Raw genomic sequence first — 16,911 nt, 5'->3', positions numbered from 1 at the left:
TCCCAGGAAACTTCCCTCGTATACAGTACTATAGAAATACCTTCACCCCATGGACTGCTGAAAATCATGAAGGAGGCTCACCAACACCTTCTCAGGGGCATTTAGTGATGAACGGTAGATGCCTTGTTTAGCAGTGAACGTAGCAAATGAGTAAGTACAAAATCTAACCTCTCTGCTCTCCTACTGATTAGGAGAACTTGTGTCCCATGTAATAACTCAAGCCACTTTTTAACTTTGAAATATTTGACCAAAGCCCTTGGAACTTAGACCAGGATTTGGGGTACAGTTGTCCTCCAATGAAACCCTACAGAAATTCTCTAAAGATGCCAGATGTGGCCTGTATTGATGTGTTGAGAATTCTAATCTAAGTGGCCTTGATTTCATTTGTACTTAATTGTTTTCTTTAGTTCTGCAGCATGGAAATTGTTCTTGAGTGGTTTGCTGGGAGTTTTTATTTAAGTGTATGCCTCAGGCTTGGAGCAGATGTTCATTTTATAAGGCCCCTTGAATAAAATACCAATTTGGAATTAATAGCTTGATAGTTAAGAGCAGTGATTTAAAACTGAAACATCTGAATAACTTATGCCAAGATGTGAATACATTTCTCCACTGGGATTCTACATTTGCTTGAACAACTTTACAACAACAAAAAATTGAGTTGAAAGAGTTGTGTTTCTCTGAGAATGTTAAAAAGTCACGTCCGTCACTCTTGCTTTTTTAAGCCTTTGCCCTGGTGGGCTTTCAGGTTGCGTGTAGGTTCCAGAAAGTACACAGCACTTGAAAATACTCAGCATTTCCACCCATTGTCTTATATCCTGTTTTTCCTTCAGATAAACCTTTTAAAAGATGTTGATTGTTTGTCAAGGAATGTTCTCACTCAGCAAAGTGCTGAGGCTTTGTGTTTTCTCCCTTCTGCTACCCAGGAATGAAGCTGTTGCTGTAGACTATCTCGCCTCGATCTGTCTAATAGAAACAAAGTCCACCTGCTCACAGCACAACAGAAAACAACAGGACTGAATTTCTATCTGTATGGCTTCCCTGCGGGCAATATCCGTTGCCTAGCCTGAAGAGCTCGCAGACTTTTTCAGTGTGAGCTGCAGTAGTTACTCTGCAAAAATAAGAGGCCAATTTTTTTTTAGTGTGGCCTCGTGCAAAGGTAGTGAAACTCTATGGGAAGTTCAGATCAATGGCTCCCATGATCTGGGTACGGAGAAAGTCTTAAAATGTCCAAAATGATGTCAATGGTGTGTGTGTGTAGATGAATTGCATTAGACAGGAGATTGGTAGGGGAAGTGATGCTGAAACAGTGCCTTAAAAATGTATTCAGCCCTTACAACTAATTTCACATCTTGTCTCATTTTCTAAATTAAAATTTTGGATTTTTTGAGCTAATCTACAGAACATTGTGCACCACGGCAAATCAAAAGAAAAATTCCAAAACCTATCAACAAATTTACAAAAAATGAAAAACCAAAATTGTGAGGCTGAAAAAGTATTTATCACCTTTGTAATTACTACATTAACTTTCCTCAGTTGTAATATACAGTATTACCTTACCGACTCACCCAATTTGTTGATGTAGAAAATTGGAGGATCACCTGTTTTCAATGAATTCATAAGAATAAGTATCCATTCTCTCTGTAAGGTCCAAAAGACTAAACCAAAATAAAGACAAAAGAGCATTCAGGACAAGTCAGGGAAATGATAATAGAGGAGCACAAATCTGGGGATGGCTACAAGACCATTTCAAAGGCACTGAACATACCTCAAATCTCAGTGCAGTCCATTATGAAAAAGTGGGAAAAATTGGAAACCACAGCCACACTGCCTAGGTCAGGCTGCCCCTCTAAACTTAGTCATTGGAGAAGGATTGCACTCGCAAGAGAGGCTATTGTGATGCCAACAGTCACTCTGAGTGAGCTGTTGAAGTCAGTGGCTGTAATTGGAGATGATGCTCATGGCTCTACAATCTCTTAAGGCCTTGCACAAAAAGAGTGTTTATGGAAGTGTGGTAAGGAAGAAGCTCTGGATCAAATAAGACATATCCTTGCTTGTAAAGACTTTGGAAGGTATCACTTAGAAGATTCTGTATAGATGTGGAAGTAGGTCCTGTGGTTGGATGAGACTACAGTGCAACTTTTTAACCTCAACATTAAGTGGTATGTGTGGCATAAATCTATTTCTGTGCATCAGCCAGGAGACACCATTCCTACTGTAAAGTATGATGGAGGTAGCATATGGGAATGCTTTTCACCAGCAGAGACTGGAAATCTGGTCAGGATCGATGGGAAGACGAATGCTGCTAAATACAGAGGAATCCTGGATAAAAACCTACTAGTCTCTGCCAGAAAGCTTAAACTGGGGAGGAAGATCGTCTTTCAGCAGGACAATGACCCAAAGCACACTGTCAGAGCAACCATGCAGTGGCTTCAAATGAAGAAAATTGATGTCCTTGAGTGCCCAAGTCAGAGTACTGACCTTAACCCAGTCGAACATCTCTGGCAAGACCTCAAGGTTGCTCTCCACTGCCGCTTGTCAACTAACATGGCACGGCTTGAGCAATTTTACAAGGAACGAGCAAATCTTGCTCCATCACATTGTACAAAGAAAGTAGAGAGTTATCCAAAGAGACTACTGGCTATATAGAGATGTGGTTCAACAAATTACTGAGCCAAGATGCTGAATACTTCAGAGGCTGCTAACATTTAATTTTGAATTTTTAATTTTTCATGCTTTATAATCTCCCCTGTTTTTGGGCTCTATTCTGGAAAAAAAGGAACAAATAAAAAATCTCAGTTAACTTGATCAATATCCATGGCTGTAATACTCATTCATGTGAACAGAAGACTGAGTACTTCTACAAGGCACTGTATACACCTAGTGAAAGCTCACTGAAGGTTGGATCATGATAGTTGTGGGGCTTTATCAATACTAGCTGTAAGATTGGGGTTCGGTTCCTGTTGCTGTCCGCAAGGAGTTTCTACTTTCACCCCGTGACCGCATGGGATTTGTCTGGGTGCTCCAGTTTCCTCCCACAAACAGGTTAGGGTTAGTGAGTTATAGGCATGCTATGTTGGTGCCCAGCGCAATCCTCTCTGTTTTCTTTTGATGCAAATGACGCATTTCAGTGTATGTTTTGATGTACATGTGACAAATAAAGCTAATCTAATCTTCTATCCTCTCTATCATGACTGTCAGTGCAGTATATGCCAAGGCAATTTACTGGAAGTGAAATGCATTTCTGGTTACTGGTTCATTCATGGCAATACAACACTGTCTTACATCAGCAATTCTGAATGGTTAACTTGCTTTTAATAGTGACATGGGCTGAGCTAGAAGAATTTTGATCATGTTTGAATAACAGTGTTGGATTCTCACACCACGTTCTCTGGGACCTCCCTCCTCACCCTCAGGAAAAAGCACCCACTGGGAAAATTAACAAAGGAAAGAACATGTTAATGATTTTTGCTTTAAAGGGCTACCTTCAGCATCTTGACGCAGTGGAAAATGATCTCATTGAAGATTAAGAGGAAAGAGTACACAGAAGTTATGAATGAAAGAAAGGATATGACAGTAAATTGTTAAATATTGGCTTATAACAAAAAATAACCTTGGAGTGTAGGAGAATAGGGTAGATCTGACAGAGGTATACAAAGTTACGGCCGATGCCGGGGATAGATGTCTGTGTGGTCGAGCAATCGCTCTCTCTCTCAACAGTGGGCAGAGTTTGCTGCTTATTGTCAAATCAGAGAATAAAAAGTGACACGGCAGATCATCACGTTGTAACAGCGACTGCTGGTCTCCCGTTTTGCTGTGAAATGGGTGATATCTCTCTATCCCTTGTTAGTGAGAGAGAGAACCTGTGGCATGTTGAACTGTCAGTTACACAATAGTTCTTGTTGACTACAGATCATGGTCTCTCTTTGTGGGCTTTGCTGTTACTTGGTGGGTGCTGATGCTTTCTGCTGAAATGGATGGGGGGAAGGGGGTGGTTGATACTTTGCTGCTACGTGTGTGGGGGAGGGGGGAGAGGGGGCTTTGGGGTACTAACATTTTTCTGCCATTCATTCTGTTTTTCATGGATCTCTGTGAAGAGTAAGAGTTTCAGGCTGGATACTGTGTACATTCTCTGATATTAAAATGGAACCATTTGAACTATAAGGGGCATAGTAGGGTAAATGTAAGCAGGCCTTTTCCACTGAGGTTGGGTAAGACTAGAACTAGAGTAAAGGGTGAAAGATGAAATATTTAAGGGGAACCTGAGGAGGAACTTTTTCACTCAAAAGGTGGCTGGAGTATGGAATGAGCTGCCAGTGGAAGTGGTGGATGTTTGAGTTTGATTTCAGCATTTAAGAGCTTTGGATGAAAAACATGGATGGGAGTGATATGAAGGGCAATGGACTTGGTGCAGGTCAGTGGCTCTAGATAGAATAAGAGTTTGGCTCAGACTAAATGGGCTGAAGGGCCTGTTTCTGTGCTGTAGTGCTCTATAACTTTATGACACTGTTTCATCGGGAAAGGCAGACGGCACCCTAGACTGCAGCATTCAGCATAGTATGGAAGAGTCGTCTTTGCTTTGGTCTGTGGAATGAATCCTGAGCTTTTTACTCAGCTGCAAGTGCTGTCACAGAGGAAGAAGGGTGTAATCGACTGGACATGTTCATGTTTGGGACTCTGTGTGTATTAGTAGTCTCTTTCCCTGAACTCAAACTGAGTGATAGATCGTGCCTTATTTGACCTGCCAGTCCCTATCTTATAACTTGTCCAACTACATTTCAAATTCTCTTTTTACTTACCAATTTATCTGGGATTTTTGTCCCCATCAGTCTAATTAAGGGGAGATGAATTTCCTCTTACCCCGCCCCTTTCCAGTTCCGAAGCACCCCCTTTTCTCCCAAGGAGTAACATTGCTGGTATTACAGGCTGACTATCCTGCAGTTAGTGACTCACTTCCTGACACTCCAAAGTCTTGCCACCATTTACCAGGCACGAGTCAGGAATAAGTGGGAATATTTTCCACTTGCCAAGATGATTGCTACTCAAACAATACACACCAAAAAAAAACTGGACACTATCCTAGCTAATCCATTGGATTGACAGCCCCCTTTTGTCTCATCTATTTATTCTCTCTGGACAGCCTCAGTAGGAGTATTCTGTCTGGGTAGCCTCCAACCTCATGGCATGAACATTGATTTCTCTAACTTCTAGTATTTTCTCTCCCTTCCCCTTCTATCTCCATTCCCCATTCTGGTGCCCCTCCTCCATGCCTTTCTCCCATGGTCTACTCTCCTCTCCTATCAGGTTCCTTCTTCTCCAGCCTTTACCTTTTCCACCCTTCGTGCCCCTTCTCCTTCCCTTTCTCCCATGGTCTACTCACCTCTCCTATAAGGTTCCTTCTTCTTCAGCCCTTTACCCCTTGCAATTATCGCCTCCAATCTTCTGACTTCATCCCCCCTCTCCTGCCCACCTATCTTCCCCTCACCTGGTTTCAAGTTATCACCTGCCTGCTTGTGCACGTCCCCACCTTCCCATTCTGGCTTCTTTCCCTTTCATTCCCAGTCCTGATGAAGGATCTCAGCATTGAATAAACATTGACTGTTTATTCCTCTCCATAGATGCTGCCTGACCTTCTGAGTTCCTCCAGCATTTCATGCGTCACTCTGGATTTCCAGTAATCTCTTGTGTTTATTCACTCTCGTACTTTTGCACGGTAGCTGCAGCTGCATAATCCATCTAACAAATGCACTAGTCACTCACCAAGACTACTTCAACAACACACCCCAAATCCACAACCTCTGTTTCCACGAAGGACAAGGACAGCAGGTACAGGAAACAAACGTACTACGTACCAGATGGCCAGTATTTGAAGTTGCACATTAGTTCTGCTGTAGAGAATTCAGATGACAGCTATATTCTGGCTGCAGATTCAGGTTGAAGCTCAAGATGCATTTTTCATTCACCCTCGTTGTATGTTAAGCTGTCATGGACTTCTTGCAGGACTTTTGGGGGAGAAAGGAGAACATATTTTTATGCAACACACATCAAAGTTGCTGGTGAACCCAGCAGGCCAGGCAGCATCTCCAGGAAGAGGCACAGTCGACGTTTCAGGCCGAGACCCTCGGCCTGAAACATCGACTGTGCCTCTTCCTGGAGATGCTGCCTGACCTGCTGGGTTCACCAGCAACTTTGATGTGTGTTGCTTGAATTTCTAGCATCTGCAGAATTCCTGTTGAACACATTTTTATGTTGGATTTGGTGCACAGACCTAAGGTGAGAGGGGAAAGATTTAAAGGTGGCCTGAGGGCCAAGTTCTTCATACAGAGAGTGGTGAGGACATGGAACGAGGTGACAAACAGGAGAAAATCTGCAGATCCTGGAAAATCCGGGTCTTGTCCTGAAACGTCAACTGTTTACTCTTTTCCATAGATCCTGCCTGGCCCGCTGAGTTCCTCCAGCATTCTGTGTGTGTTGCCAGAGGAGGTGGTAGAGGCAGGTACAATTGCAATGTTTAAAAGGAATTAGGACAGGTACTTGGAACCATCACCTGTGCTATCATTGGAAATAATGACACGAGACCCTACCTCAAGAGGGAAACCTGCCATCGAAGATCTCCACCTTCTAGGCCAAGCCATCTGCTCGTAGGTACCATCAAACAGGCTGAAGCTCCACATCGCCCGGGTCAAGAAAAGCTATTTACCTTCAGCCACTCATTTCTTGAACCAACCTGCACAGCTAGCAACACCCTGACCACATTACACTACAATGAACTTTCTTTTTGTTTTTTGTGCTTATGTATTGCACGTTGGAAGGACAAACCAAGGTAGAACATATAGGATAAATGGTAAGGCACTGAGGAGTGCAGTAGAACAGAGGGATCTGGGAATACAGATACAAAATTCTCTAAAAGTGGCGTCACAGGTAGATAGTGTCGTAAAGAGAGCTTTTGGTACATTGGCCGTTATTAATCAAAGTATTGAGTATGAGAGCTGGAATGTTATGATGAGGTTGTATAAGGCATTGGTGAGGCTGAATCTGGAGTATTACGTTCAGTTTTGGTCACCAAATTACGGGAAGGATATTAATAAGGTTGAAAGAGTGCAGAGAAGGTTTACAAGGATGTTGCCGGGACTTGAGAAACTCAGTTACAGAGAAAGGTTGAATAGGTTAGGACTTTATTCCCTGGAGCATAGAAGAATGAGGAGAGATTTGACAGAGGTATATAAAATCATGATGGGTATAGATAGAGTGAATGCAAGCAGGCTTTTTCCACTTAGGCAAGGGGAGAAAAAAACCAGAGGACATGGGTTAAGGGTGAGGGGGGAAAAGTTTAAAGGGAACATTAGTGGGGGCTTCTTCACACAGAGAGTGGTGGGAGTATGGAATGAGCTGCCAGACGAGGTGGTAAATGCGGGTTCTTTTTTAACATTTAAGAATAAATTGGACAGCTACATGGGTGGGAGGTGTATGGAGGGATATGGTCCGTGTGCAGGTCAGTGGGACTAGGCAGAAAATAGTTCGGCACAGCCAAGAAGGGCCAAAAGGCCTGTTTCTGTGCTGTAGTTTTTCTATGGTTTCTAAATGGATTAGTGCAGATAGACGTCTTGATCATTTGGACCGTAAGTCCTGTTTCTGTGCTGTGAACACTATGACCATCAGTGCAGGTTACCCTCAACGTCACGTACCATCCTGACTTCCAAATAACTGATTCATTCCTTCACTGTCACTGAGTCAAAATCATGGATCTTCCTACCAAAGGGCTAGTTGGGATTACTTTTCATGATGATCATGCAAGAGGTCAGAAATTCTGCGAGGTTTGTAAAAGAGTGGAGGAGATTGCTGAGGTAGGGGAAGGGCAAAGCCATAGAGGACATTGAAAAGCAGGCTGAAACTGTTAAAATCAAGGCACTTCTAGAAAAGGGATAAATAAAGCTTCCATACCTGTAACCAGGACAATGTAAAACTACCCCAGACCAGAATCAGGATCATGATCAACTTTATTCACCGTGTACATTTTCATTTGTTAGGAATTTGCTGTGATGTGCCGGTAGGATGGGGCATGCAGCAAATAAAAACATTGAACAATTATAAAGAGTAGAGAATTATACAATAATAAAGTTAGAGGTTAAAGTATAGATGTGGAATAAAATGTATATAAATACATAAATACCAGCATGTATTGAGGAGCTATTAGACAGCTCCTCAATCTTTATGACAACTGCTTGCTCAATCTTCTGGGTTTATCTAAAGGTCTGTTTTTTTTTGTCCAGAATGATGATTCAAGCAATTTGAAACGGATTCAAGAATTAGAAGAAGAAATTGTAGCTGCTCGCAATATGTACAACAAAGAGATCCAAAGCCTGCATGATCAGCTGGACCAGAACTGCAAAGAAAGAATGCAGATTGAAATCAACAATCTCCAAAATTCGCAACTGATAGCTGAATTCAGGGAAAGGTTAATGGCTCTCTTTAACCTGTGCAGATTCTAGCATGTAAATACTAACTCACTAAAGGCATCCGTTAGTCTTGCGAGACCATGGATCTGTGCCTGGAAAGTCTTCACTCTCCAGGGTGCAGGCCTGGGCAAGGTTGTATGGAAGACCAGCAGTTGCCCGTGCTGCAAGTCTCCCCTCTCCACAACACCAATGTTGTCCAAGGGAAGGGCAAGGGCCGATACAGCTTGGCAAGTGTCATCGCAGAGCACTGTGTGATTAAGTGCCTTGCTCAAGGACACAACACATGTTGCCTCGGCTGGGGCTCGAACTCACAACCTTCAGGTCACTAGTCCAATGCCTTAACCACTTGGCCACGTGCCCACAAATAAGGCATAATGTAATCATCAAAATAGGCAATTCTGCTTTACTAAGTAAACACTTTCTTTTTTAAATAGTGACTGGGTGAGTTTGCAGCTGGAATCAGGATTTGAAGTTGCTTGTATATTTCTCACTCCCTTTAAGCTCACCAGGATCAATGGAATATTTACTATACCACTGTGCAACATGCAGCAAACAATACCCTAAAATAACCATACAATGATCTGGAAGATTTGTGTCTACACGTCAAAAGTCCTGAGGATTGCCAGATTATCTATAGACCAGAGGCAGGCTTGACTTGTGAAGATTCAAAACCCTAAATTTAAATTGCATGCTTTTGTTTCTCATCTGAAGAAACATAGAAACATAGAAAATAGGTGCAGGAGTAGGCCATTTGGCCCTTCGAGCCTGCACCGCCATTTATTATGATCATGGCTGATCATCCAACTCAGAACACCGCCCCAGCCTTCCCTCCATACCCCCTGACCCCCGTAGCCACAAGGGCCATATCTAACTCCCTCTTAAATATAGCCAATGAACTGGCCTCAACTGTTTCCTGTAAAGAGTTTGCAACAGTTGTTAATGTTGACAAAGAACTTATATCTCTATGATGGCCTATATTTTCATAAAATACAGAAATTAATATGGATGATTTATTCCGGGCAATGGTATATTTGATAAATTTAGGTCAATACAACTAAATTTAGCAACTTTTTTTTGTAAACCTCTCCTTGCTTAAATAAATAACAGTTTCCTTGACTGGCTGACATTACTTCTGATGTTTATCCTCACTAAAAGGATCTGATTGCTGCTAGTCACTTTGCCCATGTGCCAAGCCAAATTTTCACTTCCTGCACAAGAACGAAATGGCAGTGAGCCATACAATAGTCATTGTTTCCTTGGAATAGACGAGAGTAAAATACAAGTTTATTTATTTTTATTTTTTATTTCGAGATATAGCACAGTAACAGCCCCTTCCGCAACACTATTGCTTTTTCTGCTCTGGAGCACCACAGTGCCGTATCGGGAAGATCAGAGGCACCAGTTTCCAGGCTTGAACCTGGCCTTAAGTGCTGTCAGGGAAGACTTTGCATGTTCGCACTTTGAACGTGTGGCTATGCCCTATGTTCTGGTATCTTCCCCCATCATCCCAAAAACTTGTGGGCCAGTAGGTTCAATGGCCGCTGTAAGCTGGAGGAGGTGCTATGGTGAGTGGTAGAATCTGGAGGAGTCAATGCAAATGATGGAAGAATAAGACTGTTGGTATACAGAGGGTTCATGGTTCCCTGAAAATGATGACATGGCTGGTTAGAGTGGCAAAGACGTTTAGCTTACTTGCTTTCATGGGAGGAACGAATAAGCCTGGGCTTTTCTCTTTGTGGTGAAGGAGGATAAGAGGCAACTTGATAGAGGTGTACAAGATGATGAGAGGCATCGATCAAGTGGACAGCCAGAGGTTTTTTCCCCAGGGCTAATGTGAGAGGGGTAATTTTAAGGTGATTAGAATAAAGTATGGGGAGATGTCAGAGGTAGGTTTTTTACAGAGAGTGGTGAGTTGCTTCGATCGCCCTGCCAGAGGTGGTGATAGAGTCAGATACATTAGGGACATTTACAAAACTCTCAGGTATGCAGGTGTATGATAGAAAAATGGAGGGCAATGTAGGAAGTAAGGGATAGATAGGACAGGTTTAAAGCCTGGCACAACATCATGCGCTGAAGGGCCTGTACTGTTCTATTATTCAGTGTTAAAGTTAAGACATCATGTTGTAACTGTACAAGACAATGATTAGTCCTAATGAAGGGACTCAGCCTGAACCGTCGACTGTGTAGTCATTTCCATAGATGCTCTCTGAACTGCTGAGTTCCTCCAGCATTTTGTGTGTGTTGCTCTGGATTTCCAGCTGCTGTAGAATCTCTTGGGTGAATGATTACGCAACACTTGGAATACTATGTGCAGTTCTTCTGTCCACACTATAACAAGGGCGTTGAAGTGTTATAAGGAGTGTAGAAGATATTCACCAGGATGTTGCATGGAATGGAGGGCTTTAGGTACAAGAAGAGGTTGGATAGGCTGGGACTGTTCTCACCAGAATGCAAGAGGCAGATGGCTAATTTTATAGATGTTTATAAAATGGTGATGTCCACGGTCATTGGATCCTCCAAGAGTAGGGGATTCTAAAACTAAAGGAAGTTTGAGAAATCAATGTTCATGCCAACGTGTCAGTCCATGGACTCTTCTATTGCCGTGATGCAGCCACACTGGAGCTGGAGGAGCAACACCTTATATTCCGTCTGAATAGCCTCCAACCTGATGGCATGTACGTTGATCTCTTGAACGTCTGGGAATCGTGCCCCTCCTTCACCATTCCCCCATTTCCATTTCCCTCTCTCGCCTTATTTCCTTGCCTGTCCATCATCTCTCTCTGTTGCTCCTCCCCCTGTCCTTTCTTCCATGCTCCTCTACCCCCTTCTATCCGATGTCCCTTTCTCCAGCCCTTTAACTCTTCCACCAATCAATTTCCCAGCTCTTTACTTCACCTCTCCCCCTCTCCTGGTTTCTCCCATCACCTACCACCTTGTACTTCTTCCTCCCCCCACCCCACTGTTACCTCTCATCTGTTTTACCAGTCCTGATGAAGGATCTTGGCACAACTTGTCGACTGTACTCTATTCTATAGATGCTGCATGGCCTGCCGAGTTCCTCCAGTGCTTTGTGTGTGTAACTTGGATTTCCAGCATCCGCAGATATTCTTGTGTTTGTGTATCTATAAAAATTACCTGGATTCTGTAGAGAACCCAGGTTAAAAAACTAATTATAATGCTACTCTTCAAAATAAGGGGGAGTCAGTAGTCTTTCGGTAGGTAAGCCTTCCATCTGTCAATGGGAAATGCTGGCATCTTGCATTAAGTGGGGCGCCACGATAGTGTAGTGGTTAGCATGACGCTATCACAGCCTAGAGAGTCGGAGTTTGGACTTCAGTACTGGCATCCTGTGTAAAGAAGTTTGTATGTACTTTCCATGTGCAAGTGGATTTTCTCTGGGTGCTCGCTTTCCTCTCGCAGTCCAAAGACAAACCAGTTAGCAGGATAATTGGTGATTGTAAATTGTCCTGCGGAGTCTGAGGCTCTGAGGCTTCGATCGGTCAGAGTTGACCATGGAGATTGCGTCCTAGCTGTCTAGATAGATATGCCAAGCCTGGAGAGCAAGGTGTTGCTCAAGTACCAAATTCCTCGCGACTGATGAACCCGAAGGAATGTTTGAGACCGATACAGTTTGGCACCAGCTGCATCGCAGGAGTTTCCAGTCAGTGTCGAACTCATTGTAGGACTGCTTTAGGGACGCCAGCTCTGGATTTTTCCCTCGGGGTTTACTCCCGAAGCCTTCTCCATGAGTGGGTATAGGCGTAAGTCAGCGGAGGTTTGAGAGCAGAGTTTTCCTTCTCCTAGAAGAGCTGCCAACCACGGCTAACAAGCCCCATTTGCCTGAAGGGACTGGTTTAAAGAAGTGAGTGACCCCCCCCTTTGCCCCATCTCCTGTCAGTAGAAACGGTTCCACTGGGCTAAGTCACATGTGAAGGTGAGGATCCAGACTTGGTTGTCAGAGGCTGTCTGAGGTACACGCCATTGGGAGCATTGAATAGGTCATGGGAGCTTGTCCCCATTACCACCTCCACCTGAAGGAACCTGTGATTAAGCTGGAGTTAAATAGGTGGGTTGCTGGGTAGTGTGGGTCATTGGGCCAAAAAGGTATGTTCTGTGCTGTATCTCTAAATAAAAAGAAATAATGAGCAGAATTTTTGAACATAGTAGGGTAATTGAGTGCAGAAAACAAGGTTTTATAAACCGGAATTGTGTTTGACGAATTTGTAACAAACAGAGAGGGTAAAGGGGAACCAGTCAATGCAGAGTATTTGGATTTCCGGAAGACAATCTGGGGTGAGTTGATGGAGCAGGGGAGAATAAAGAAAACAGGGTTAATTGGAGTGGTGTGTCATTCAGTGATAAGGCCATGGCTCCAATATCCATACCCTGGGATCGATGCACACTGGTTGGCAGAAAGGCAGCAGACTGTCGGTGTTTGTTTATATGCAGTGTTCCACTGATTCTATCTACTGTGAATGCCCTCAAGAATATGAATCTCTGGGTAGTATATGGTGACAGATATGTACATTGTCTTCCGGTCAAGATGGTGCCTGTGTACAATGCTCCTTCAGTCGACATCTTCTAGATAGATCATGAAACTATATATTTCACTTTTTAATGTGTTTTACATTTGTCATTGGTCTTGAATGTGATTCTGGAACTGTCGGAGCCTGTGATTTGCAGTTTGGAGATCACCTGGGTGACTCAGTCCTCTGCAGTCTCTGAAAGGATTCCAGGATGCAGAGACAATGTGTGTGAACCTTGTGGTGAGCAGGCTACGGAACAGGGCATGAGCTGATGTTGGATTCCATTTGGCCGATTAAAGCAACGAGGGAAATTGAAACATCGAGGCGAATGCAGGAGGTCAGCTCCAGCTACCTGCTTTTGACCGCTGGTGGGACCACCCTGCTTCTGGAGAGGGGAGATTGTCTTTTGATCGCTTGTGAGATCACTCTGCTACAGAGAGGGGAGATTGCCTTTTGCTCACCGGTGAGATCACACTGCTACCAGAGACGGAAAGGCCTGCCACTGTGCCTGGAGAAAGTTACCCAGGTTTTTTGTGTTTTGGATATGGACTTGGACTATACACCTTTTTTCAGTCTTATAGTTTTTTTATATTCTGTGATTTTTGCCCGATCTTTCTCAATTTTTTGTGTGTGGAAGGGGGAGATTTTAGGGTCAATGTGCCTGTTCTGTTTTTGTTTGTTTTTTTTTGTGCAGAGAGGAGGAATTTGGGGGTTGATGACTGCACTGCCATTCTTTTCTTTCTTGGTTTTGTGGCTATCTGGAGAAGAAGAATTTCAGAGTTGTATATTTTGATAATAAATGAACCTTTGAATATTGATAATAAATTTACTTTGAACTTTGAATTTTGATTGACTAGAACGGCTGAGTCCTATGTTACTATCCAGGAGTCCCTGCTGGGGAATGTCAGGGTACTAATGTGCTTTTTTTTAACCACAGCATCCTGGCCCTCAACACAGCCATACTGCAGAAGGAGGAGGAGAAGAAAAACCTGGAGCTGATGCTGTGCCAGAAGGAAGCTGAGCTCAGAGAGCTCCAGATGAGTGCTGGTAAGCCTGCCTCAGAACTTGAAGAACTCCGCTGCGAGCTTCAGAAACTGAACTCATGCCTTGAAGAAGTCCAGAAGAAGTAAGTTAATGTTTCCCTGATGCTTTGATTGAAGTTTTATATGATACTGTGCAAACTAAATTGGACAGATGGTGCTAAATTTCCACTGGTTGGTTGGAGTCCATCCAACATGTGCTGCACAACATGAGAGAATATTTTTCTCTTTCTCATTCCATCTGCTTCTCATTCACTGTGACACCTCCTTGAGAGGGTGTAAGCCTGCAGGGACTACACCACAATGAGGAAGAGGGCTGTTATGGGGAGTATAGAAAGCTAGGGCACAAGACCCAGGCAGAGTCACCACAGGTACAGATTGTGGACGGGCAGCTAATTGTCACAGGGTGATAGACAGGCATGGAAACAGCCCACTCACCCCAACTGATCCACACCAACCACTGGGCACCCTGATATAGAATCCCATCACCCAGCACTTACCCCACAGCCTTCTATTCCATTCAGCAAAGCCCTCTCCATCATTGAGTGCGTTTCTTACTACCACAAGAAGCAGCCTCCATCATCAAGGACTCCCACAATCCAGGCCATGCTCTCTTCTCAATACTACCAATGTGCAGGAAGTACATGAACCTTAGGTCCCACAGCACCAGGTTCCGGAATAGTTATTAACCTACAAACTCTTGAACTGCCACAGATAACTTTACTCACCACAACTCATAAATGTATTCATAAATTCTGTTCTGTTTCTTTATTTTCCTGTAAATGCCTGCAAGATAAGGTGGTATATGATGACATAAATATACTTTGATAATGAATTTGCTTTGATTTTGCCATAGATCCGATTGTAATTCTAATTGTTGATTGTAATCGAACCGTTCACCATAAGGAAGTGTTCGGCACGTGGTCAAGTGGTTAAGGCGTTCGTCTAGTGATCTGAAGATCGCTAGTTCGAGCCTCAGCTGTGGAAGCGTGTTTGTGTCCTTGAGCAAGGCACTTAACCACACATTGCTCTAGTGTCTGTGCGAGGAGTGGCGCCCCACACAGACTTCCAATCTGCACCTTGTAAGGCATGAAAATGCCCGACGCAGGCCTCTCATGGTCTGAGTCGATGTTCCCCCCCCCCCACCATAAGGATCAGAGTATTTTCAGTAGGACCGGAACACAACACGTAGATCTGCTCGGATCTATGAGAAGCAGTCCTTTGAAGAGCTGTGAATGAGACAGACCTGAGCAACCCCACCCTTGGCCTTCTGCGGGGCAGTCTGACCCTTGAGACACCACTTTTACCCCTCATTAGACACCTGGAAATTGAGACCAGGATGATGACCAGTGACTTGTCATCGGTGCATTGGATCATTTTAGTAGTAGTATGAGATGGGATGCTTTCATATCACACACTAACCCTATTCATGGCCAGCTAAATATCTGCGTGTTATCCTGTTGTAATGGTAATTCACACACGTCAATCCTTCAAATAGCAATGTGATAAATGTCCAGATATTCTTGCTGGTTGTTTCGGAATCAGTAATGGCCTAGATTCCGGGCATGTTTCCCCTACTCCTCTTTGTCCTTTACAATTAGGCGAGAGAACGGATGGTGGTGCCATCTGGAAGAGGGTACTTTGGACAATGGAACACTCCTTCAGCACTGTATAGAAATGCCAGCCTTAATCAAGCTACCTCTGATGTGGAACTTCCACCCACAGCCTTATGGCGCAGAAGCAAGGTTGGGAGCGATGGCAGATAATGTTTCTAGTCAGGTGAACATCGCTTTAACAGCTGGTGTGAAAGCTGGTTGAATTCAGTACTGCAGTGAGTAGAGGACACAGCTCAGCACATCACAAAAACCAGCCTTCCCTCTATGGACTCTGTCTCCAGTTCTTGCTGTGTTGGGAAAGCAGCCAACATTATCAAAGATGGAAACACGAGGAAATCTGCAGATGCTGGAATTTCAAGCAACACACATCAAAGTTGCTGGTGAACGCAGCAGGCCAGGCAGCATCTCTAGGAAGAGGTACAGTCGATGTTTCGGGCCGAGACCCTTCGTCAGGACTAACTGAAAGAAGAGCTTTTAAGAGATTTGAAAGTGGGAGGGGGAGGGGGAGATCCAAAATGATAGGAGAAGACAGGAGGGGGAGGGATGGAGCCAAGAACTGGACAGGTGATTGGCAAAAGGGATATGAGAGGATCATGGGACAGGAGGCCCGGGGAGAAAGAAAAGGGGGGGGGGGGAAACCCAGAGGATGGGCAAGGGGTATAGTGAGAGGGACAGAGGGAGAAAAAGGAGAGAGAGAAAAAGAATGTGTGTACATAAATAAATAAATAACAGATGGTGTACAAGGGGGAGGACCTGGTTCAAGCAGGTATTCTGTCCTGCTGTATGAGACTAGTGAGTGGTTGTCTTCTATAATAAGGAGAACTCTTGACCTCACTTTCTATCTAAATATGGTCCTGCACCTCATTGTCTGCCTGCACCGTACTTTTTAAAATCTGTGACACCTTATCTGTTTTCTGTTACTGTTTTCCCCTTATAGAACCTTAGTGCACTGATCCGACGAAATCTATTGGGATGGCTTGCAAAACGTTTCTTCACTGTACCTCGGTACATGAGACAGTAATAATTCACTCTATCAGTTTACCAGTTCTCTCTATCCCCATCCTCCATCTGCATCAAATCAAGTCAGCAAAGATTGTGCTGGGCACAGCCTGCAAGTGTCGTCACACTTCTGGTGCCAACATAGTGTGCCCACAACTCCTGTGTAGCACAAAAGTTGCTGTAGTTGTGTAGGTGTCAATATTTGAGCACAAACTTCCCCGGACTAGCGGAATATTTCCTCTTTTGAGTGTGTAAGACAAACACACAGCGGTGAGTT

At 43.8% G+C, this 16,911-nt stretch overlaps 1 protein-coding gene across 1 annotated transcript in view; it reads left to right on the top strand.

Annotated features, from left to right (window-relative positions):
- Positions 1-16,911, top strand: part of LOC140186956 (uncharacterized) — a 194,278-nt gene that overhangs the window by 18,649 nt on the left and 158,718 nt on the right. The window contains exons 3-4 of the mRNA XM_072241814.1: positions 8,268-8,452; positions 13,917-14,105. Of these exons, the coding sequence (XP_072097915.1) occupies positions 8,268-8,452; positions 13,917-14,105 (374 nt within the window). The remainder of the gene's footprint in view (positions 1-8,267; positions 8,453-13,916; positions 14,106-16,911) is intronic.

The sequence above is a fragment of the Mobula birostris genome, chromosome 23, assembly GCF_030028105.1.
Source record: "Mobula birostris isolate sMobBir1 chromosome 23, sMobBir1.hap1, whole genome shotgun sequence".
NCBI lineage: Eukaryota > Metazoa > Chordata > Chondrichthyes > Myliobatiformes > Myliobatidae > Mobula > Mobula birostris.
This window is presented reverse-complemented; position numbering and strand designations above follow the sequence as displayed.